This window comes from Chiloscyllium punctatum, chromosome 24, assembly GCF_047496795.1.
Source record: "Chiloscyllium punctatum isolate Juve2018m chromosome 24, sChiPun1.3, whole genome shotgun sequence".
Taxonomy (NCBI): domain Eukaryota; kingdom Metazoa; phylum Chordata; class Chondrichthyes; order Orectolobiformes; family Hemiscylliidae; genus Chiloscyllium; species Chiloscyllium punctatum.
In genome coordinates, this window is record NC_092762.1 from 74,689,763 (window position 1) to 74,715,263 (window position 25,501).

General features: G+C 39.9%; 1 protein-coding gene across 6 annotated transcripts in view; it reads left to right on the forward strand.

Annotated features, from left to right (window-relative positions):
* Window positions 1–9,054: 9,054 nt before the first annotated feature.
* LOC140494702 (mesoderm induction early response protein 2-like) overlaps window positions 9,055–25,501 on the forward strand; it is an 87,549-nt gene continuing 71,102 nt past the window's right edge. For 2 of the 6 annotated variants that reach the window (XM_072594203.1, XM_072594202.1), the window contains exon 1: window positions 9,074–9,228. Coding sequence is in view for 4 of the 6 variants with exons in the window: in XM_072594199.1 (XP_072450300.1) it covers window positions 11,506–11,544 (39 nt within the window). In the remaining 2 variants the exon portion in view is untranslated. The other 4 variants (XM_072594199.1, XM_072594197.1, XM_072594200.1 and 1 more) reach the window with 4 other exon arrangements.

Genomic DNA, 25,501 nt, shown 5'->3' on the forward strand with positions numbered 1-25,501 from the left:
TGCTTCATAAGAGGAGGGATCATACAAATGCTTGCAGGATGACATTCCCCAATGTAGAGTCTATAACCAGAGAATAAACTTCATCTGCAAGTTGAAATATTAGTGTCACAGGAGACTCAGGATCTTATATAAAATGGTTACAGGCATTGGTGGTCGACTGGAAAAAATTTCTGCTTCTAATAGACCTGTTGGCCACATTTCCAATGTCTGTCACCACAACTCTCAATTTCTTCATCTCTAGCACCTTCCTGGCTATGCTGGAGACATTTGCAGGATATTGCAGTAAATAATCCTAAAATAGTTTATTTGCCAGAGCAGACCATCATATTATCTTTGGTACTGATGTTATCAATCAGCTTTCACTTGGTCTTGATTCTGTATGGAATCCCTCTGTTGCAGAGTATCATCATCTGCTACAAATGGCAATTAAGATAACCCAGATCACCCAGGAGTCTTTATCAACCACAAAGGTTCATAACCCTGGAGCAGCCTTCTGATGATGTCATGGAGCTCTACTTCCATGAACATGTAGAGTACAGATTAGACAGAGTTTTTTTTTAGATTCCCTACAGTGTGGAAACAGGCCCTTCAGTCCAACAAGTCCACACCGACCCTCCGAAGAGCAACCCACCCAGACCCATTCCCCTGCATTCACCCCTGACTAATACACCTAATACTACGGGCACATCTTTGAACTGTGGGAGGAAACTGGAGCACCGGGAGGAAACCCGCGCAGACATGGGGAGAATGTGCAAACTCCACACAGACAGTTGCCCAAGGCAGGAATTGAACCCAGGTCCCTGGTGCTGTGAGGCAGCAGTGCTAACCACTGAGCCACCATGCCACCCCAAATCTAAGCTAGACTATTCTACACTAGTTGTGAATTTTAGGAAATCTTAAGAGCACCTGGATATGTCTACATGAAGAAGATAGATTAGTCCTTAGCTAATATAGTTATGATCATAATCATACAATCCCTACAGAGTGGAAACAGGCCATTTGGCCCAACAAGTCCACACTGACCCTCCATAGTGTATCCCACCCATTCACCTACCACTCTACATTTCCCATGAGTAATGTAATATTAAATCAGAGGTAGATATATCTATGATTACCACATAGAGCAGTACTTACTAATAATATAAAATAAAGTGTTACTTTGAAATCAAAGTCTGAAGATAGTTCTTGACTTTATCTTCTCCATGTCCAGCTTGTTTTGAACCCAAATTCATAGTGTGGCATCAAATTGAATGATAAATGTTGGTGATAGTGACAGGATATGCTGAAAGAAAATTGTGGAAACACTGAAGAACAAGAAATAGACCTGAGATCATCTGGAAAAAAGAATCAAAACATTTTTTTCTTGGAAATTGTTGATACAGCTTTCAGAGCAGCTGGCTGCCAAAAAAGGCACACAGGTAAACAGTTACTGCGAAGGGAACATCTCTAAACAGAAAACTGCAGGATAAACCATCATCACTCAATAAATCTCAAAAGTCTTTGAGTCAACAATAGGAGAAAATAACTTTTAAAAGAAAGTAGTGAAAATGATAAAAACTTCTAAATCTGCATTGCATACCTGGGAAACAAGGTTGACTCCTGTACACCCACAGCAGATTCAATCAGTTTGATAAAATGTCTTAGTTTCCACCTGAGGAGCATAGTTAAGATATATAATAGTGAGTTGAAAAATATCTGAAAGATTTACTTGATGATAAAGTTAACAACAGCAAGTTAAGGTAGTGATTCAGTAAAAGGATATTGTTTTTTATTGTAGGTACTGGTTTAAGGAAAATCTAATGAAAAATGGGGGAAAAAAGAATTGGGAATAAGAACAAGCTTTTACAATTTGAAGCATCAGAGCTAACAGTATATATGAGTGAAATCTTTATTATTTCAACAGGTTATGGAACAAGTTCAGCTATTCAGCAATTACTGTTGATTTTTCTTCAATAAAAATACCGCAAATTGGATAAAAGAAACAAGTGTAAATCTGATCACATTTTGTTGAAGGTAGTAACAAAATACCCAGATGTGGCTAAAAAAGGCTCAAATGACATCATGGCAGCCCTCTTTGATACAGTCAAAAAATCATTGAATCTTATCGCGTAAAACAATTTTTAAGAAGTTCTACCTCTGGATCTTTGGGAAATCCTTCAGCCAACTTGAAAAATGAATTTATCTTTCATTTATCTCTCCGAAAGTGTTGTAACTGAGAAGGAAATTAGATGGAAAACAGCATTTAGAAAAGCAGAAGCTTTACAGCTTTTACCACAAGATGTGGTTGTGAGACAGTGGCAATCAAATGGGCTGCTTCACTGTGGATGTTGTTAAGATTCTTGAGTGCTGGTGGAGTTATATTCATCCAGATAACTTGGGAGTATTCCAAAACACTGCTGACTTGAACCTTGTAGATGGTGGAGAGGTATTGAAATGACAGGAGGTGAATTACTTCCTTCAGAATTCTTAGTCTCTGATATAGCCTTGTAGCCACATTATTTCTAAGCTAGTTCAGTTCAGAATCTGGTCAGTAGTAACTTCCAGGATGTTGACAGTAGGAGATTCAGTGATGATACCACTAATGAATGCCTAGATGGTTAGGTTCTGTCTGGTTTGAGATGCCTGGTACTTGTGAGTTGCAAAGTTAATCAACACATATAAATCCTGGATGTTGCTGAGATCTTAGGCTATAGGTGCTGGAGATTCAGAGTCAAAATGTATGCTGGAAAAGCACAGCAGGTCATGCAGCATCCAAGGAGCAGGGAGATTCGGCATTTTGGCCATAGGCCCTTCATCAGGAAAGTGACATTCCTGAAGAAGGGCTTATGCCTGAAACATTGACTTTCATGCTCCTCGGAAGCTGCCTGACCTACTATGTTTTTCCAGTGCCACACTCTTCAACTCTGTTGTCTAGAATTTCCTGCATAAGGACACAGGATGCATTTAGTAATTGAGGAGTTGTGAATGGTGGTGAATGTTGCGCCATGATCAGCAAAAACCTCAGGTTTGGTGTTATGATGGTCATTGACAAAGCAGCTGAAGATGGCTGATCCTGAGGAACTCCTGCAGTGCTATCCTGGAACCACAACAAACTTCTTTTGTGGATGTAAGTTTGCTTGCTGAGTTGGAATTTTCATTTTCAGATGTTTGACCATGATACTAGGTAACATCATCCATGAGCCTCCGGTAAAGCACTGGTTTTATGACCCGCTTTCTATTTATGTGCTTAGGTTTCCTTGGGTTGGTGGTGTCATTTCCTTCAGTGATGTCACTTCCTGTTCTTTTTCTCAGGGGTTGATAAATGGGGTCCAAGTCAATGTGTTTGTTGATAGAGGTTCTGTTGGATTACCAGGGTCCAACCAGAACTCTATCAACAAACAAATCAACTTGCACCACATTTACCATCCTCTGAGAAAAGGAACAGGAAATGACATCACCACAGGAAAAATAACATCACCTACCCAAGGAAACCTAAACATGTAAATAGAAAGTAGGTCATAACACCAATGCTTCATTGGTGGCTCACTGATGATGTTACCTAGTATGGTGGCAAAACGTCTGAAAACGAACCTTCCAGCTCAGTGAGTAAACTTACATCCAGAACCTCAACTTGAGCTACAAATCTTCTCAAAACTCATGAACTTCCTTCATGCAATTGGAGAGTTTTCCCTTTGATTCCCATTGAACTTAATTTTGTTAGTGATCTTTGATGCCATTCTTGGTCGAATGTTGTCTTAATGGTAAGGTTAGTCACTCTCACCTCATCTCTGGAATTCAGCCTTTTGTTGATATTTGGGCCAAGGATGTAATAACGTCAGAAGCTGAGTGGCTCTGCTGGAACCCAATTTGAGTGTCAGGTTATTGCTGAGCAAGTACTAATAGCACTATCTGTTTTATTACGAAACATAGGAAGTTCATCAGTATACGTCCGAGCGACATCTCATGGTATTATCTCTGTATCATAGCAGTAAAATACTTTTTGGGAGGCAAACGTACACCATAGTAGCAGTGGTAGCTATCTGTAAAAGACTCCACTACCTCGATGTAGATATTTGGAAAATTATTTGAAAGCTAGCTTTGGGACCATGAGATATAGGAGTGGAGGTAAGGTCATTCGGCCCATCGAGTTCACTCCGCCATTCAATCATGGCTGATGGACATTTCAATGCCACTTAGTCGCACTCTCCCCACATCTCTTAATTCCTTGACAATAGAGAATTCAGTCAGAGAGAATTCCTCATTATAAACACTGTTTTAGGTGTTTAAATGCTGTAGGCATTTATAATCAAGAAAACAGAGCTAATTTATTTTTGGTGAGAACATGTTTTCAACATGGAGAAATTTTTAAAAATTGCCTGAATTAAAACAAATAAAAAAAGCAGGCATTCACTCATGAACTGAGACGTAAGGCTAGTGCATTGTAGTACAGAAAGCTGGAAGGCAAGAATGCTTTGTTCCTGACATTTGATATTGAAGTAACAATTTCTCAAACACAGTAACAAAGTCTTTGCCGTGACAAAAAGATTTGTTTTAATTTGCACTAACATAAAATCAGGGATGCACAGCTTAAGATGGCATAGTGCGATGTTAAGGTGAAAACGTGAATAGTAGAATTATGGATAATTATGGAATTATGAATTATGATTATAGATTAGAAATTCAGTGGCACTCTTACTGAATTACAACTGTTGATATAATGTATCCAGCTCTAATTTGCAGACCATATGTTAGATGATCCCAAAAAAGAGCTCCACTGACCTTTCCTTTAACTTGCAAAGAGGGGCTTTGCAAAATTAACACATCCAGTCTTTCCATAGATTGTCATAAAGATCCAGAAAATATCTGGATTGTTTTTGATGAGTAGCACTAAGTAACTTCAGAACTCACAGACTCTGCATCATATCATACAAATGACAACTCCATGAGTCTATTGACCAGTTTATTAGATAATGTCACAGAGAAGGACACATACATGATTTTTAAAAGAAGAACTATTAGAGAGGCTCTTTGAGTTACTCATCACTCTTCCATTGATCAAAGCCTTTAGGAAGGATCTTTTGGACAAGAAGGCAGCCCACACCATTGATGCATTACTTGAGAATGGACATAAGTGCAAAGCCATAGTGGTATACTAATAACAATTACATGCTTTAGGTGCATAAACATTACTGTTATGATTAGCAAAGCTCATCAAATCATCAAAGTATGTAATAGATAGATATTTGCACCAATGCACAAAGATGTCCAGTTTTCTTGATATCTGTAAAGCACAAGGCACCAAAGGACATTAGCACACAAAAACAGATAATTTAATTCCATAGCTCGAGCTAGATCACTGAACAAAACATAGGTGATCAATAAGACTGTACATCACCACAACACTGGCAAAAAAAAGTACTAAGAAGGTTACCCAGGCAAAGGTTACATTTCAGAAGATGAGCAGGTTTTCCAATTTGTTAATGTCATACATCATGTCACTGGTAAAAGGTGATTAGAAGCTTATACAAGATGTCCTGAAAAAGCAGAATAATACACACTTAAAGAAACTGTTGCAGTCAATTGATAGCTGGGGGTCCAGTAATACTGTTTATTAGAATGCCATCAAAAGGTACAGCAAATATTCAAAAAGACTAATGGAATTCTAGCTTTTATATCTAGATGACTAGAATATAGTGGGTGGCACAGTGGCTCAGTGGTTAGCATTGCAGCTTCACAGCACCAGGGACCTGGGTTTGATTCCAGCCTCAGGTGATTTAGATTAGATTAGATTATTTACAGAGTGGAAACAGGCCCTTCGGCCCAACAGGTCCACACCGACCTGCCGAAGCGCAACCCACCCAGACCCATTGCCCTACATTTACCCCTGCACCTAACACTACGAGCAATTTAGCGTGGCCAATTCACCTAACCTGCACATTTTTGGACTGTGGGAGGAAACCGGAGCACCCGGAGGAAACCCACGCAGACACGGGGAGAATGTGCAAACTCCACACAGTCAGTCGCCTGAGGCGGGAATTGAACCCGGGTGTCTGGTGCTGTGTGTGTAGAGTTTGCACATTCTCCCCATGTCTGCGTAGGTTTCTTCCAGGTGCTCCAGTTTTCTCCCACAATCCAAAGATGTGCAGGTTAGGTGAATTGCCCATGGTATGATATTAGGTGCATTTGTCAGTGAAAAAATAGAGAAAAAAAGGAATGAATCTCGGGTGGGTTACTCTTCGGAGGGCTGGTGCGGACTTGCTGGGCCGAATGGCCTGTTTCCACACTGTAGGGATTCTAAGTTCTAAGAATACAAGAGGGTAGAAGTTATGTCACATTCATACAAAGTCTTGGTTCTATCACAACTGGAAAAGTTTGAGCAGTTGTAGGCACCCCATACCTTGGAAAGGATATGCTGTATATATTATAAAATGTTAGAAAGGCAAACTTTCCCTTCCATTGTTCTTAATCTGTCTGCAGCCTGCAGTCTCACCATGCCTCTCCATGGTCATCCAGCCAGGTGGGACAGCTCTCAACTGGATCCATTCTCAACAAATTTTACATTGAACAGTGGCTTCTTTCTGGTATCCTTGAAAGATCTACCCTTGAACACATCCTATTTTTCACGTTGTGTTAACCTTCAGTGATATCATCCAAAACCACATCAGTAGTCTTGACATGTATTCTATCAACACCCAGGCCTTCCTTACTACCAAATCCAATGACTCCTCCACTGTTGGTAAATTATCCAACCCTTAAACTGGCATCCAGTACTGGATTGGCCAAAAGTCTCTCCAATTAATTATTGGGAAGACTGTAGCCATTGTTGCTGCTTTTCTGTCCAAACTGCACTTCCAAGATATCAAATCCTCAGCTGGTGACAGGCTGAAAAGGATGTATGTTTGCAACTTTGGTATCACATTTAATCTTGAGATAAGCTTCTGACCAAGTGTTTGTGCCACAATTAAAAAATCTTCGAGGAGAAAGTGAGAACTGCAGATACTGGAGATCAGACCCTCACCTTGACCTCCTTCTACCTATTGCATTTGCAACACCTCTCCCCCAAGTCCCTCCTCCCTACCTTTTATCTTAGCCTACTGGACACACTTTCCTCATTCCTGAAGAAGGGCTTGATTCTCCTGTTCCTTGGATGCTGCCTGACCTGCTGTGCTTTTCTAGCAACACATTTTCAGCAACCACAATTAAAAAAGCCAACTTCTACCTCTACAACATCACCCAAATTCAACCCATCTCAACTTATCTACTGTTGAAATCTTCATTATTTTTGTTAACTCACAACTTCTCAAGTACTTTATGGGCTGGTGTCCTACATTCTATCCTGTGAACTAGGGGTCATCAAAAATCATTTCCTGTGAATTAATTTGCACCACGTTCTGTTTGCCTGGCGCCCCTATATTCTGCTGACCTGTATTGGTTCCCAGAGAAGAAATATTCAGATTTTGAAAAGCTCATCCTTGTCTTCAAATTCCCCAATGGCCTCAACTCTCCCTAATTCTGCAACTTCTGCCAGCTCATCGACTCCTGGCTCCTTGAACATCCCTGATTTTAATTGCTCAATCATTGATGACTTTGACTTAGTTCTGGAATTTCCTCCTTCACTCACTTTCTTCTTTTTAGACATTTCTGAAGTCTAAACTTTTGGCTAAGTTTCTAATTATCTGAACCAATGGGCAGCACTTAATAAGGGCAACAGGAGTCTCAGTTGTCAGCTAGTGAGCTAGCGAGAGCCTCACTCATCTATGTTAGAAAAGACCCACTCCATTAATTTCCCATCAGGCAGACCCTCCCTCCATTAAAGAAGACAAGAACTGAGGGTTCCCTCCTTTCCTGATTGCTGGCCAGAAGTTGGCAGTTGTACTTAGAAATGGGTCCACAGGCTGCTGCAAGTCATATATCTATAAGAGGTCGAGAATTGGCAAGTGATCCCAGTCCAAAGGCAAGGTGAGGGCAGGATGGAGATCATGGGTGCGTGGAAGGCATGGAAGGCAGGAATTGGGTCTGCAGGAAGAGCAGAGAAGGGTGGCTCTCAGCAGCGTTCTCTTTCACACCACCTTCTCTGTACTGAATCAGACACTGAGTGGCTTTAAAGAGAGGAACCCCCAAGTAAACACATCAGTATTTGATTTTCATGCTTCCAACACAAGATACCTCTGTCTGGAGCTGGTTAAATACCAATGTAATCTCCTCTCTAAACGACAACAAATCCAACAAGGCACAAGAGTGATTGCCTCCCTGGATCTTTATGTATCATCTCTGTAGTGGCACATGATCCAATAACGTTCTAGTTCAAATGTCGGAGTGCGACCAACTAAGCCATGTTGACTCCAACAGCAAGTTGGAGCAAAAGAAAGATAATTGTACATTTTTCATAACCTCGCGGTTCAAAGAAGGCTTTACAGTCAAAAATTAAGAACGGCTGGAATGTCGATACTGGTGCAGCGTAAGGAAGTGAATCCTATTGAGGCTCTGATGACCTGGTTGAGAGGGAAAGAGCAAAACAGCAAAAACAGAAAAAGTGAGGGGGAAAGAGAGACACAAGAGGGAAAGAAGAGAGGGGTGGAAGAAAAGAAAGACGAAAGAGAGAGAGAAGAAAAGAGGGAAGCAGGAGGAATGAGAGGGGGAGGCAAAAGCGAACAGACGAAAGAGTTCGGAATGGACAGACGGAACTGGAAAGAGAGGGGGAAAGGGAGGGAGAGGAGGAAAGGGAAAGAGAGAGGGAGAGGAGGAAAGGGAAGGAAGGAAAGAGAGAAAGGGGAAGAGGAAAGAGGAGGAAACAGTGTTAGATGAGGAAAGAGAAATTAGGAGGATGAAAGAGAGACAGAGAAAGAAAGAAAGAAAGCTATTATCCATAAAGCATGGAGAAATATGGGTCCTGCTACCTAGTTGGGTCCCTTTAAACGCAATAAAGGCAACTATAGCGCCCCAGTGACACCGCTCCCCCTGGACCCGCAGTCACTGCGCTGCACTCCCACTGACCGCCAGCAGCGGCGCTGCCGCAGCACGAGCCGAGTGTACATCCGGGACCCGGCGCTCGGATTTCCCAGGCAGAGACAGAAACAATATGGCGGAGGTGAGGCGGCGCAAGAGCTGGTTTTACCCTGATGTGATTTAATGACTGCGCCGCGTTATTACAGGCTCCCGAGCGGCCGGCTCTTGAGGTATAGATCGAGGGAGCGGCGCTTGAGCCGCCGGGGTTGTTGAAATCGGAGTCGGCGGGTGCAGGCATTAACGGCGAGTGATTTTTATTTTGTTTTTGGGAGTAAGGCGGGGGGGGCGGGAGCGGTCGGTTGGGTGATGATGGTGGTGGTGGTGATGGTAGTGGGTTGGGTGGAGGTGGGGTAGTGTGTTGGGGGCGGGGATCGCCTGTCCCGGCCCCGGCTTCACTGAGAACCTGACAGCTCCCGGAGCGCACTGCGCCTGCGCGCCTCGCCGACTCTGTTTGTAAACTTACTGCCACATTGCCCCAGAGGAGCTCAACAACAAAAAAAAACATCTACAGGAATGAGCCTTCAGGCTTTCCATTCAACCTGCTGCATACCTGCACTCCATTTCATTATATACGTGCATCGATGTGCATCTGCGTGCAGACAGCAAATGCAAAGGCACACACTCAGTACCTTCATCCCAATGGGCAAAAATGAGGACTGCAGATGCTGGAAACCAGAGTCTAGTTTAGAGTGGTGCTGGGAAAGCACAGCAGGTCGGGCAGCATCCGAGGAGCAGGAAAACCGACCTTTCGGGCAAAAGCCCTTCATCAGGAATAGAGGCAGGGAGCCTCCAAGGTGGAGAGATAATCCCAATGCACATCCTTTAAAAAACTGGCAGTTTCTTGCTTGTGGAGGGGGATCTTTCACCTGGTTCCTGATCAGATCTTGGACGTGCATGCGGTATTGTTATGAGCGCGCCGCTGTGCGTGTGTTGCAGAGTGTGATCCAATATACGCTCTTGTTTATATGGCAATCCTAGTGCTTTGCAAAGGTGAGATTTCACCCTCTCTGAGTGTGTGTGTGGGTGTGGGTGCGCGCGTGCGCGTGCAAAATCCGCTTGCTGCCGGAGAATTGCTTCAGTTTCCGAAATCGACCTGTGTGCAACCTGGTTATCAGCTCGTTCTCCTCCAGAAAGGGACTGTGCTGCACGGCCTGAAGTACCACCCAGTGATGCGTTGGCAGAACTTGAAGTGTTGGGAGTTGTCTGTGCTGAATATTCGGACTTCGGAACCTTTCTTTTTTTAAAAAAAAACAATAAAAGCCCAGGCAGAAACTTGCCCGGGTTGTGGTCGGGCGTGTTTTTGATGCTTTTCTTCCTGCCGCTCCCGTGTAGTTTAACTTGTGCAGTTGACGGCAATGCTGGCTGGAGATCAGAGTCTTGTGCCACTGTGTAATACAGGACTTTATTCCATCACAATTGTGTGTTGCTCAACTGTGCCCAGTGGTGGGCTCAATGACGTAATGTGAGCAAGATGGAAATGCGAGTTTAACTGAACGGAGGAGTGCGTCAAACAGCTGAAATTCAAGTAGAACGGAAGATTGTTGCACAGTTTGAAAAACTCCGTTTTAAACAGACCCAGGAGCGTTGGAGCTGGGAGCCTCAGCAGAAGCTGGAGATGCGGCAGGCAGTGCAGGAGCACATGAGAGCCCAGTGTTAAAAGGTGAAATAATTCTGCATTGCAAAGCAAGAATGGGAATTATCCTCAATTGATTTAATTCGCCAAACCGTAACAACCCCACGTAGTTTCAGTTTATTATTTCCCAAGGGGCTAAGTGTAATCCATATTTTCAGTGACACGATTCTTTCCTCCAGGTCACCATGGAATGTTGCCTATAAGCCAACCATAGTGGGTAAAAAGAAACAAAATACAGCGTGGCGGCATGGTCCTGTTAATACACTCTTTAGTCGATAATTAAGTATTCTTTTCAGAATTACAAATTGCGTGCTCTACAGTGTGAGCGATCCTTGAATGATGGAGGCTGTTTTTTATGGAAAACTTGAAACAAATTATCATAAATAAGGAGTGTGTTTGTGTGCACGTTCTTGCTGAAGATGTTTTAGCTGGTATATCAAATGTTAGCGACATATTTGATGTTCGTTTTCTCTTCCTTCCTGTAATGTATGTGCAAATGCAATCCAGTGGGTGATACATCTGCTGATGTTCAAAAAAGAACTGAAGTCCCCAGTGTGCATATAGGTCTTTGGGAAATACAGAATAGATTCAAAATTAAAGGAACTGCAATCAACATGATCGCTATCACACATCAAATATAAGAAAAATGCCAATAATACTCTGGAGGTCGGCTTCGATGTTTGATGAAGATGACAGATCTTGATTGCAGAAACTACAACCCAACTTTAGATGTCTGGAAAAGGTTGAGCTGGTATCTTCAGCAACTGCAGGACTGTGTGATTGAGTGATTATGTCCAGATGATACCCTTTCCAACCCATTTAATGTCTTCAGAAGATCAAACCTGGTTGTATTCTTATACTGAACTCCTTTGGTCTCTACAGCTTTGATGACTGTCCTACAAGATTGGAGAAAAGTTACATGTCAGGTATGGAGCATCTGAAAAACTTTTCAATTTGAGCCAAGTACTTGATTTGGCCAAGGTTCTTTGTAAACCTTTATTAACTTCATGAATATGTGATACATTCTTTTGGGGTGCCAATCAAAATGGTGTTCAGTACTACGCATAGATTGAGGAACTTTTGAAATGGCACAAGAGTAATCATTATCAACAACAATGTGAACACTTAATCCATGACTACAGCAAAACCTCTGCATGCACATTAGGAAGCCCATGCTTCTCAAACTAGATTAGGCCTTTATTCTGAATGACTCTGACTCTGTCTTGATCAGCCAGTTATCTACCACCTACACAAGATAGGGAATTGAATCTGTGTTGAGATCATATCTCTTTTTGCCTGGTTGGTTGGTACTGTAGCAGGACTGAATGTTAGACTCGTATTCCACATATGGTTGAGTCAAGATGACATTGCGATACTAAATACCTTTGGATCTGATACTCCAGCTTTTTAAGAATGTTAGTAATTCAGGGATGGGGGTACATTTGCAGAGCTGGCAACTGTACTTAAACACCTACCCAGTTGTACTAGTGTTTCATACTCACAATAGTAGCAGTGGTAAAGAATTATAGTTTTATCACAAAATCTACAGAAAGAAAGTGTTGTGAAAACCTGAACCCAATGTATAATAATTGAAAGTGATTCTGGGAGGTTTTCTGTTTAGCACTATTGTTATTGATTATGAAGTGTTTTCACATACAGAAGGACTTTTTCTTGATTGGGAAACTGAAAAGGGTGAGCCGAGGGCAGCCTTGTTTAACTTTACGCATCAAACTTTTTTTTTTCCTTTTTTAAATTTTTTTCACGGGATGTGGATGTTGATGGCAAGGCCAGCATTTGTTCCCCCTCTAATTGCCTTTGAACTGACCATCTTGTTAGACCATTTCAGAGTTCAGTTAAAAATCACATTGCTGTGGATCTGGAGTCACATGTAGGCCAGACGATATAAGAATAAGAAATTTACTTCTCTAAATGACATTAGTGAACCAGATGGGTTTTTATGACAATCCATGATAGTCTCAGTAATGGTGATCTCAAGAACTAGCTTTGCATTCTACACTTAATTAATTGTCTTTCAGTTCCACCAACTGCCCTTGTGGAATGTGAGGCGGTTAAGATCTTCATTTCCTCCTACCAAGTAAACCACTGTGCTGTCATGTTCAGGTGTCATCTCGATTAGTTTTGTGGAGCAGATAGGAAGTTGGCATTACCAGTTGTGCAGTGTTTATTTTTGTGGGATTTGGACATCACTTGGCTAGGCTAACATTTATTGCTCATCTTTAATTGCACTGGAGAAGACAATTAACTTGAAGTAATTAAGAGGACAGCTGCATTAGGCAGGATATCCAGATTCAAAAAACTGTCAGACTTTTCTAGCATATTCTATATGGTAACCAGAAATATATCAAGCGTTCATGTTCTTCCTCTGCCGACTTCATGAATATGTGATAAATTCTTCTGGGGTGCCAATCAAAATGGTGTTCAGTACTACACATAGACTGAGCAACTTTTGAAATGGCGCAAGAGTAATCATTATCAACAACAATGTGAGCACTTAATTAATGACTACAGCGAAACCTCTGCATATTCATTAGGAAGTCCATGCTTCTCAAACTAGATTAGGCCTTGATTGTGAATGACTCGTCTTGATCAGCCAGTTACTGAACACCCACACAAGATAGAGAGTTGAACCTATTATCTTGAGATCATATCTCTTTATTAATTTTTTTGCTTGGTCAGTTGGTACTGTAGCAGGACTGAATGTTAGACCCTTATTCCACATGTGGTTGAGTCCAAGATGACATTGCGGTACTGAATACCATTGGATTTGACACTCTAACTGTTTAAGAATTTATTAGTAATTCGGGGTGGAGGTGCATTTGAAGAGGCGTTAGAAGTTCTCTGTTTTATATAACATCCTTCTGCAAAACCACCGAAGAGATCATGATATTGTGCAAGTTTGTTTCCATTCATGCCTGTAAAACAGTGGTTTCATTGGAAAAAATAATTTATTGGTTGAGAAAAAAGGAACAGATGTAGGCCCGTTGGCCCCTCAATTCTGCTCCCCTCTTCAGTATGATCATGGTTGATCATCCTATTCAATACTCCATTCTTGCTTTCACCCCACACCCTTTGATCCCTTTATTTCTAAGAACTGTATTTTTCTCCTTAGTCATAGATATGTACAGCACTTGGATAGAGAACTGGTTCAAAGGTAGAAGACAAGGTGTTGGTGGTGGAGAATTGTTTTTCAGACTGGAGGCCTGCAACTAGTGGTGTGCCACAAGAATTGGTGCTCGGTCCACTGCTTTTCATCATTTTATATAAATGATTTGGATGTGAACTTGGGAGGCATAGGTTTGCAGATGACACCAAAATTGGAACTGTAGTGGACAGTGAAGAAGGCTACCTGAGAGTACAACGGAATCTTGATCAGATGGGCTGGTGGGCTGAGGAGTGGCAGATGGAGTTTAATTTATATAAATATGAGGTCCTGCATTTTGGAAAGGCAAATCAGGCTGGACTTTGACACTTAATGGTAAGGTCCTGGGGAATGTTACTGAACAAAGAGACCTTGGAGTGCAGATTCATAGTTTCTTGAATGTGGAGTCTCAAGAAGATAGGATAGTGAAGATGTTTGGTATGCTTTGCTTTATTGGTCAGAGCACTGAGTGTTGGGATTGGGAGGTCATGTTGCAGCTGTACAGGACATTGGTTAGGCCACTTTTGGAATATTGCATGCAGTTCTGGTCTCCCTCCTGTCGGAAGGATGTTGTGAAACTTGAAAGAGTTCAGAAAAGATTTACAATGATGTTGCTAGGGTTTGTGGTTTTGAGCTGTAGGAAGAGGCAGAATAGGCTGGGGCTGTTTTTCCTGGATCGTCAGAAGCTGAGAGGTGACCTTGTCGAGGTTTATAAAGTCATGAGGGGCATGGATAGGGTAAATAGAAGAGGTCTTTTCCCTGGGTTGGATGAGTTCAGAACTAGAGGGCATAGGTTTAGAGTGAGGGGAAAGATTTGAAAGAGACTTAAGGGGCAACTTTTTCATACAAAGGGTGGTGCATGTGTGGAATGAGCTGCCAAAGGAAGTGGTGGAGGCTGGTACAATTATAGCAATTGAAAGGTATCTGGATAGGTGCATGACTAGGGTTTAGAGGGATGAGGCCCAAGTGCTGGCAAATGGGACTAGATTAATTTAGGATATCTGGTCAGTATGGATGAGTTGGACCGAAGGATCTGTTTCCTCTTCCTCGAAAGCATTTAATGTTTTGGTCTCAACTGCTTTTTGCGGCAAGGAATTCTACAGGCTCACTACTCTAGATGCAGAAACCTCTCCTCAATTCAGTCATAAATGGCGTACTCCCTATCCTTAGTCTGTGACGCCCTGGTTCTGGACTCCCAATCATTAGGGATGTCCTTCTTGCGCTCACTCTGCCTAGTTTTTTTGAAGGTTTCTACGAGACTCCCCATCATTCCTCTGAACTCCAATGAATATGGGCCTAACCAATCCAGTCAGCCCTGCCATTCCAGAAATCAGTCTGTTTAACCTCTGCTGCACTCCCTCCATAGCCAAAACATCCATCCTCAGATAAGACCAAACCTGGCTCACCAAGACTCTGTACAACTGCAGCAAGATGTCTGTGTGCCTGTACTCAAGTCCTGTCACTGTGTTGACTAATATACCATTTACCACCTTCACCCCGTGCTGACCTACATGCTTACTTTCAGAAACTAGTGTGGAAGGACACCTGGGTCTCTCTGCACCTTCCAGGTTTCCAATCTGCTAGATCCATCAGAAACACCTCAAACTGAGATAATAAATCTGTACAATCTTGCTTCATCCACCTTGTTGCTTTCTATTTTAACTTTCTGAATTATTGTTGCAAGTCTGTCTCCTGTTTTTGTCGATGATTAATTGTGCTTTATAAAGTAATGCTCTTGAAAGAGAAAAGTGAATGAAAATGACAAGTTAGCAAACAGAAATTTTCACTTCTCTATTTCTGTTGGATTCATCCAGGTGAGTGGTTAAATCTAAATGTTTTATTTCTGTTTTATCTGATCACTGTTGTATCAGAACTCTATTGGGGTGCTCATCAAGCTGGGTAGAAGAGAGGACCTTTTAAGCTGTCAGTGCTACTATATCAGCCTCACATGTGCTTTTAAGTTTTCTCCTCAACACTTCCGGGCTTTTTGCCTAAGTATGTCTACCTCTGGTGGCCTTCGTTGCTCTTCAAGTAGTGGTCTTTTGTGAGTTTTGGCAATTACTTACCCTATGTTTTGCATTTAATTACCAGACATGGTAATGTATGTTAAATGATAGACAGTGATAGGAAGCGATAGAGAGTACAAAAGTAAGTCAACAGTTAAGGTTAGTGGTTACAAAAGTACTAAAGAACAAAACTAAAGATTATATATGGATACGCATTGCATGCAAAACAATATTGATGAACTGATAGTGAAATACAAATAAGTACGATATGGTAGCCATTATGGACTCATGGCTGTCCATGATTGGAGCCTGGATATTGCTAGGTTTGATAATTAGAAGGCCGGAAAGATAGGAAGAAATTGAGGGTGTCTCAGTTACCATATATCCTTAAATAAAAGTCTATCTCCTGTAAAAGTCAAACCCCTCTCTTTGGCCAAAAAATCTGGAATTTTCCATATCTCTCGTGTAAAAGTTGACTCTAGCTCTTCACATAATTCACACCGATGTTAGTCTTCGGATTTCTTAAGTTCATTATTGAGCGAGCGCTATAGTTAATGTAATTAACATTCACTTTTTGTATGGCTGTTCCGCTTGGCTCTGGGATTCCATTCTGCTGGCCGTCCTGCTCAGTTCTGGGACTCCGGTTATTCTAGTCTGCTGGCTTTTCTACTCTGTTTTGGAATTCAGTTCGCTGGCGTTCTGGCTCTAGTCTGGGATTCCAGTCTAGCCCTCAGCTGCACTGATGATGTCATTGCTGCTCCAAGGTACATTGTTTTATATGAAAGAGACAATAACAAGAAAAAAAAAACGAAGGTGGACTAAATAATTATTCATTTTATTTTCTATTCTCTTTATCCAGTAATTACTGTAATCCATTGTGTCACTTTCTTTATTCCTTAAGAGAGCAACTGGGCTGCTAATGATACAGCATGAATTTTGACGGTCATGAATTTCAACCCCTCAAAAGTAATATCCATGTAATAGTCGACCCCATAAATTTAACCTTAAAACATAGTCTAAAATCTGACTCTAACATGAGTATATACATGATTAATGATGGTGTTCATGCAGTAGAGAGGGACAACCTGGGTTCAGGAAATCAGGGGTAGACACAGTTTGGGTGGAGGTGATATAAAGACAAGAAGTCACTCGTGAGAGTGGTATACAAACCTCCTAACAGTAATCATATGGCAGAAAGAATAAAGGATGTAATAATAGGACCCTGTCAGAAAGATATGGCAATAATCATGGATGATTCTAACCAATGTTCCAGTCTGAAAAAAGTTTGATGCAAAGATAGGCTAAATATGAAGTTCAGAGAATGTTATTAGGATGATTTTTTTGACAGTACATCTGAAGCAGACTAGAGAGCAAACTGTGCTAGACCTGATATTATGCATTGAGATAGACTTAATTAATGAACTAAAGAGATGTCCATAAGTAGCAGTGATCAAATTATGATTGAATTTTACATTCAGTTTGAGGGAGAGGAGTGGGTCTAAGGCTAATATTTTAGGCTTAAACAAGGGCAGTTATGAGGCATAAAATTAGAGCTCACTAAAGTGAGCTGGAAAATTATTTTAGGGGATAGGAAGGAAAAATAGCGATTTGGTGGCAGATATTTAAAAGAATATGGCAGAATACATAGGATAGATATTTTTAACGAGAAACAAGAATTCCAAGGGAGGATCACCATCCATGATTTACTGAATGAGAGTTAAAGATTAGACAAGGATTTTCTTTCTTCTAAATTTGATACTAAGATGGATGGTAGGTTAAAAGATTGGTTAGACTAGAGAAGAAAACAATGAATGACAAAGACTAATAGGGAAATCAGTGTTGAGAGAAAGCTGTCTAGAATTATAAAACATACAGTTAGTATTTCTATGCATAATTGAAAAAGAAAAGCGTTAACAAAGTGAATGCTAGTCCTATAAGCCTGGGGAATCAATGGAAGATGGAGATCCTTCAGGTGATTTGAACATTTTGCATTAGTCTTCACTACAAGGGATACAAGTAACATCTTGGAAATGGCAGTAAATCAGGAAATAGGTGGAAACTTGAAAATTATGGTCTTCAGAGAATTGGAACTGAGCTAGTTGTTACACCTATAGATTGACAAGGCCCTGAGTCCTGATGTATTAATCCTAAGGTCTTAAAATAAGAGAGTCTAGTGGGAGGGTTGATTTTAATTTTCTAAATTCTCAAGATTTAGATTGGCAAGTAGTAAATGTAACTCTTCTATTCACAGGAAGCTACAGGCTAGTCAGTTTAACCTTGGATGTAGAGAAAATATTACAAGCTGTTATTAAATATGTTATAGCAAGACACTTAGAAATAAATGAAATAATGCGGCAGAATTAACATATCCTTTCTGTGAAAGGGAGATCGTGTTTTTTATCAACTTGTTGGCATTATTTGAAGAAATTGCATGTGTTGTGGATAAAGGGGCACTGCTGTGGAAGACATTTGATAAAGTTCCACATCAAAAGCTTTTGCAGAAAATAAATGCTAGTTATGGTTATAGTTATAAATAACTTGAGTATTACTGAAAGCTTTTGCGTGACAATTTGCGTGAAATATCAATGTAGAATATCAATCGGTCTTCTTGGCAACTAATTAGCACTTTCCTCTCTATACAATATAAATGTTTTTCCCTCTATCTTGATATTTTTTGCAAATTGTTTTATTGAGTGCAAGTTAAAGACCTTCAACGAAATGTATCTTTTTCCAGCAGTACTCAAAAACCGATGGTGTAGGGGTAGCATATAGGCATGCATAGAAGATTTGTTTCTTGTTAGCAAACCAGAGAGGAGGCGTCAGTTGATCTTGTTTTGATTGACAAGATGTAACAAATGCTCTGCCTTCGGGACCAGTGCGGGTGCCTCAACCTCAACTTTTTAAAACGTATACAATTGATTTAGATGAAGGTATGAATGGTTGCTAAGTTTGACAGAAAGTAAGTTGTGAAGAAGCCAGAAAAATGCTACAGAAGAGAAATAGATCAGTTAAGTGAGTGGGCAAAGATCTAGTAGACTTTGTGTAATGTGGGAAAATGTAAAATTGTCCATTTTGACAGCAATTATTTTTTTAAAAATTATTTAAATAGTGAGACATTACGGAGTTCCAAAACTCAAAATGGTCTCTATTTCCTTGTGCATTAATCGCAGAAGTTTAACATGCAGGTGTGGCAAGTAAATAGAATGTCATCATTTATTATGGGTGGAATTGAATACAAAAGTGGAGATGTTAAACTTCAGTTATTGAAAACATTAGTGTGATCACATTTGGACTACAGTGTACAGTTTTCTCTTACTTGAGGAAGAATAAAGGTGCTTTTTTTTGAAGCAGTGTAGTGAAGGTTTATTAGACTAATACTTGTAATGAGTGTGTTATTCTGAGGTTAAACAGACTATTGAAAATATTTATAGTATCTTATTATTGGAAACTTGAATTTTAAATTGTAGGCAAATGGTGTTTGGTTTTAGTTCTGTGGGGGTGACCTTTTTAAAATAAGTCAAAGTAATTTTTGAACAGTGAGTTCAAGAAAGCATGCAACTTATGCTAAATGACAAGATAAACGATCTGGAGAGTTAATTGATGAAAATTTTGCAGATTTAAAATTTATGATCTATAGAAAGGCAGACCAGCTTTTAATTGAGCTGGGCAGTTTCTTACCAGCGGAAGGGCTGTTTAATTTGTAGTAATCTAGGCTTTTGAAACTTCTTCCCAGCTTTGAAACTTTAATTAGTTTAAGTGGATAAGACTTTTCTTGAAGTTCTGCTAAGAAAAGTCAGTGAGGTAACCCATGCCTTTGCATCTTGAGGGGAGTTATCTTATCTGGTGAATGCTGAGAAAGACGCTGAAAGGGAATGCTTGCAATGTTGTCAATTCCATAAATTTAAAAGCTAAGATAGGAATAATAATTCAGTAAAATTGAGTGCTGTCAAAAAGGTTGAAATTTATTTTTTGCAGTTTGTTAAGATCTTTCAAAATTTCCTTGGGATTTTTTTGTAATAAACTTGTGATTTTGTTTTGTTAAAAGTACATTGATGGCCTCTGTGAATGTGTCAGTGTCAGTGACAGACTGCCATGGTAACCAAACTGCAAAAATAAAACTTGTGCTCTATTAAGTCAGCTTTCACTCTGAGATCTGACGTGTCCAAAAAAAGTACGAGGTAACTTGATTGAACCATGTAAAATTCTGAGCGATCTTGACAGGGGGTGCATTTGGAAAGGATGTTTCCTTGTGTGAGAATAAGGCACTAGGGATTGCTTCTAAAAATATGCAGTTGCCCATTTGATATGGAGATGAAAAGAAATTTCTTTTTCTCAGAAAGTCACAAAATCACACAGCATGGAAACAGACCCTTCATTCCAACTTGTCTCAGCTGACCAGACATCCCAATTTAACCAACTTCCATCTTCCAGCATTTGGCCCATATCCCTCTAAACCTATTCATGCACCCATCAGTTGCCTTTTAAATGTTTGTAATTGTACCAGCCTCCACCACTTCCTCCAGCAGCTCATTCCATATACTCATTACACTCTGCGTGAAAAAGTTACCTGTTGGGTCATTTTAAAATCTTTCTCCTGTCACCTTAAACCTATGCTGTCTAGTTTTGGACTCTCCCACCATCAGAAAAAGACCTTGGCTATTCACCCTATCAATGCTCCTCGTGATTTTATAAACCTCAAGCTTTGGACGTTCTGGAGAAAATATCCCAGCTTATTCAGCCTCTCCCATTAAGTCAAACTCTCCAATTCCAGCTACGTCCTTGTATATCTTTAGTGCATCCTGTCAAGTTTGACAACATCCTTCCTATAGAAGGGCTACCAGGAATGCACACAGTATTCTAAAAGTAGCCTCATCCATATCCTGTACAGATACAACATAACATCCCAACTCCTATGATCAATATTCTGACAATTGAAGACGAGCATGCCAAATGCCTTCATCACCTTGTCTACCTATGACTCAATTTTCAAGGAAATATGCACTTGCACCCCTTGGTCTCTGATCTGCAGTATTCCCCAGGGCCCTACTATGAATTGTATAAGTCCTGCCCTGCTTTGCCTAACCAAAATGCAAACACCTCACATTTAGCTAAATTAAACTCCATCTGCAATTCCTTAGCCCATTGGCTCATTTGATCAAGTGAAAATAGAGTTTTTGCAGAGTTCGATAGATTCTTGATTAGCAAGGGGATAAAAGATTATCAACAGAAGGTGGGAATGTGGTATCATTAGATAAATGTGGTCTTTGTGAAAGTGGGGCAAGCTTGAGGGATTGGCTGGCTTTCTCTTGCTCCTGATGTGTATGTTCATGTGGTTAGTTTACTTTGAGCTTAGTTCTTTAAGCTATCACGTCCTAATATGTATTCACAGGTGTAGATGAAGAGAAACAATTTCCAGCAGTTGGGGGTTCTAGAACTGGGGAGCTTGTCTGAGAATTAGGGCCAGACTGTTCAGGAGAGATGTTAGGAAATAGTGTATGTACAAAAGATGGTAAATGTTTTGAACTGTCTTCCACAATCAGCATTGGATGCAGATCGGTTGTTAATTTTAAATCTGAGAAAGATAAAATTTTGTTCAGCAAAGATATTAAGAAATATGGGCCAAAGACAGGTATATGGAGTTCGGCCACAAATCAGCAATGATCAAGCGGCTAAATGACCTGTTCCTATGTTAAACTGTTGTAGCATGTTATCTGAAGATAGAGTATTTGACAGGCACATCAAAATAAGTGGTCAAATTTCTCAGTCAACCTTGGACTGTTTTGTAAAAGATTTTTTTAAATGCTTTACTTTCTGTCAAATAATCTAAACAAAAGTTTGAGCCACCAGACCTTATGCTGTCAGTAAAGATTAGTAGGGAACCTTTACCATGCCCAAATACAGCAATGCAATTTGAAATCAGAATCTGGAGAGGAAGACGCGTTCTAGAGAAATAAAGGAATTCATTTAAACAGAGGCATTGTTTGGATGTGGGTGATCGTAGCATGTTACTGTTCATTGTTCAACCTTTGTTAGCCTCAGAAATTGTGGTGAGCCCCCTTAAGCCATTGCTGTTCTCGTCCCTCCTTAACAGCATTAGATAGAGAAATCCAGGATTCTGACTCAGTCACAATAAAGGAATGGATGTTTATTGCTCAGTAAGATGGTATGTGATTTGGAGGGCAACTTGTATATTGTTTAATATTTGGAATGATAATTGTGGAATTAGCAATGCTAATTTAATTATGAATGAATTTTAATGGTATCAGATAATAAGACATGGTGTATTTGAGTTCGTTTTATTTTACATCTTATTTGATTATTGTAAAACATTTCTTGTGATGAATTTGAAGTGTATTTGTAATCCTGAATTTGGTTTATGAAAACTTTTTATCAAACCCAGGCAACTCTATGTCCCAGTATCTTTGGACAGATTACTGCAATGGCTCCTTTCAGTGAATGTATTCAAAGCATGATTTTTTAATTGAAATATTTTCCATGTAAACCATCTTCCTTCATTGTGCAAGGATCAAAATAGCACTTTGATTAACGTCATGATTAAAAGGTATGATACTGTGGTTAGATTCGTTGGCATAGAGGAATGTAACTAATACCCAACATCATGGTGCATAATTTGTAAAGCTAGCATCAAATTGCTATATAATCCTGGAATCCTACAGCACAGAAGACGGTAACTTAGCCCCATTTTGTAGGTGCTAGCTCTTTCTCTGTCGTCATGCAATTTTTCATTTTGCTGTATATATTCTATCATTGCTTTTGAAGTTACTGTTAAAAAAAAGTAAGTAAAAATTGTATCAACTTCGGATGTAGCAGCTTTTGTACACTGGGAAACAGGCAATGTTTCTAATAGGTTTCTGTGTTGGGCATATAAAGCAGTATTGGTTTGATTTAGAAACTCTTGAACATGGTGATGTGTTGCCATGTGTCAGATACCTAACTGATGATATGACAAAAGCTCATCGTTTGCCAGTCATTCTCTACTTGAGTGGTCCTTGACCAGCTCAGCTGTGTTCCGAACAAATCTCGGCAGGAGCCAATTTTCAGAATGAGAGTGGTGTTCCCAATTGTCTAATGACAAACCACGGAACTGCAAACTGCAGATGATGTGCATCATAGGATCTCTTTGCTTAGTGTCAGTGGATGCCTTTTCAACCACAAAAAACTGGTTATTTGAGATCTATGTGGAACAATTACTTTGCAAAGGTAGAACAGTGTTTGAACTTAACGCTGCTGGACAGCAATGGGGTAAGTACTTCTCGTTATAGTTTTCTTCCCTCTAATTTGCTATTTATGTGATGGTATTTCATTCCCTGCCGATAGCTGTAGAAAGAAAGCTCCAAATTCACAGCATGCAGACACACTGCAACATTTGAATTTCATTTTGTGTAATACCTGCATATAAGTTATTTTAACCTAGGTGAAATGAATTGAGTTATTGTCGAGTGACTTAGGTAAATCCATCACTTTTGAAACCAGGTATGCGTTGTCAGGCAATGTGTTCAGATACGTTTCTAACAGGCATAGGTTGAACTCATTTGTTCAAGATGTATGTAGTGCTGACTTATTAAGATTGTTGGTTCCATGTGGCCCTGCGGATGTGAAGGGAATGCAAAGCTTGGCTTTAACTCTTTTCAAACTTCTCATTTATTTTTGCAATGGTTGATTTCTCTTGACATTTTAAACTTCGTATTTACAATTACTTTTGCAATGTACAGTGAACAAATGTATGCTGTGTAATATTGGGAGATTGAAAAAGGTCTTAAAAATTAGGCCAGTGGCATGGCTTACTGCGTGACTCTTTACCAATTAATGCTATTTGATTTTACAAATTATGGCCATTTATTTTAAATAACTGGTTGTGATAGTGATATTGGTCTGCAATCTCGTTTTGAGCATAAACTGCCTCATAAACAACCAAAGACCTGTAACAGTGAAGTATACTGACCCTTGGTCAAATGCAGCATTAAGTAGCAAATTATTTCTGCCTTTTTAAGATAAATGGAGCTTGCCACAAGTGGCAGCTAACAGTCCTCTTGTTAGAAATGTTGTGCTGTGGAACCAATAATCAAATGTGTTTTTTTAAAATCTCTTTAATTCCAAATTTTACAGCTGAAACATTTTGTTTACCTGTGTGCAGATGCATTGCGTCTGAATAACAATGCCTACTTCCATTTATTTAACACCTTTTTAATATAGTCAAATATACAAAGATGTTTTGCAGGACATTGAACTGCATAAGGTATTAGAAATATGACCAAAACCTTAGAGAGAGGTTTTAAAAGTGACACAGAGGCAAAGGGATTTAGGGAAGGAGTTTCAGTGCTTTGGGCCTGTGCAGCTACACATTGAAGAACCATTAAAATTAAGGATGTGTAAGTACTAAATTTAGAGAAATAAAGAGATCTCTGAGAATAATGGGGGTGGGGAAGGACAAAACCTTGGAAGGATCTTGTCAGGCCTAGGCTGAATGCCCTGGTCCTCCTCCTAACCCCAATGTTTTCTATGGTAGTGTTAAAAAAGGACTCTCAACTTTCATCATTTGATTTTTATTGGCTAGAACCTTTTAGGGACTGTAATGGATTTTTTAAAAAAAGAAAAAGAATTACTTAGTCGCCACTGTGACCACCTGAACAGGTTGAGGCAAGCTTCATAAAACCATCCATAAGTAAGGCTGTCTAAACTAAGATTAACATCATCAAAATGACTTTCATCTCTCAATTGGGTTGAAAGTTGCCTACAGGTTATCTAGCTTGGAAAAGAATGAAACCAGATACTGGGTTACACAAAAGAACTGTATTTCAGACAATTTAGTTTAGGGCAAAGGGGAAGAAAACTAATTTGCACCATCAGAATTTGGAAGGCTTGTACTATCTCCTCTTGGCCTTGGAAACCAAGATGTGGTGATAAGCCAAATTGGAGAAATCATCATGCACTGAGAACTCAAGGCAATCTACACATAACGCAAGATGTCAATTAAGCAACTCTAGATTCAGGTTAAAGTCTTAACACTTCAGACTCTACAAGCTTTTCTTCAAAGCTACTTTATTCTAGACTTTGTGTATTAGACATTTTTCTCATTTTAAAATTTACATCCATTTTTGTGTGTGCGTGCGTGTGTATGTGTCTTTTTGTGGGCTGGTAAATAATAAAATTCATACTATTATTGCATTTTATTTGCAGTGTTATCTCAGCTGCACACTAAAAAGAATTTTAAACCTTTTTGTTGCAGCCAGTCGAAGGGTATTAAAAGAGCAAAGCTGATTTATCCTTCCTCACCTGGTTGTAACAACTTGTAAATGATGATGACAATTTTAAAATTAGTAATTGTCCAATTGGTCACTGAGCACAAGGATAATTAATAAATGAAACTTGGTGTGAATTAGGAAATGGGGCGGTTCAAGTTTAAGATTGGAAGATAGGAGGCTAGTAAGAGATATGTAGGAGTAGTCAAGCCTAAAGGCAGCAAAGGAATGGATGAGCATTTCAGCAGTAGATGAACAAACTCAGGTAGTATTATAGACTTGGACATAAGTAGTTTTGATGGTATGTTTATGTCTTTGGAAGTTCATCTTGAGACCAAGTCTGACATAAAGGTTGTGAATGGTCTGGATTACCTTCACGCGGTTGTACGGTCAGTTTTCTAATTGAAGTGTGTTCTCCCCATGTTGAAGCACATTTCCTTCTTCACTCCTCATTGTT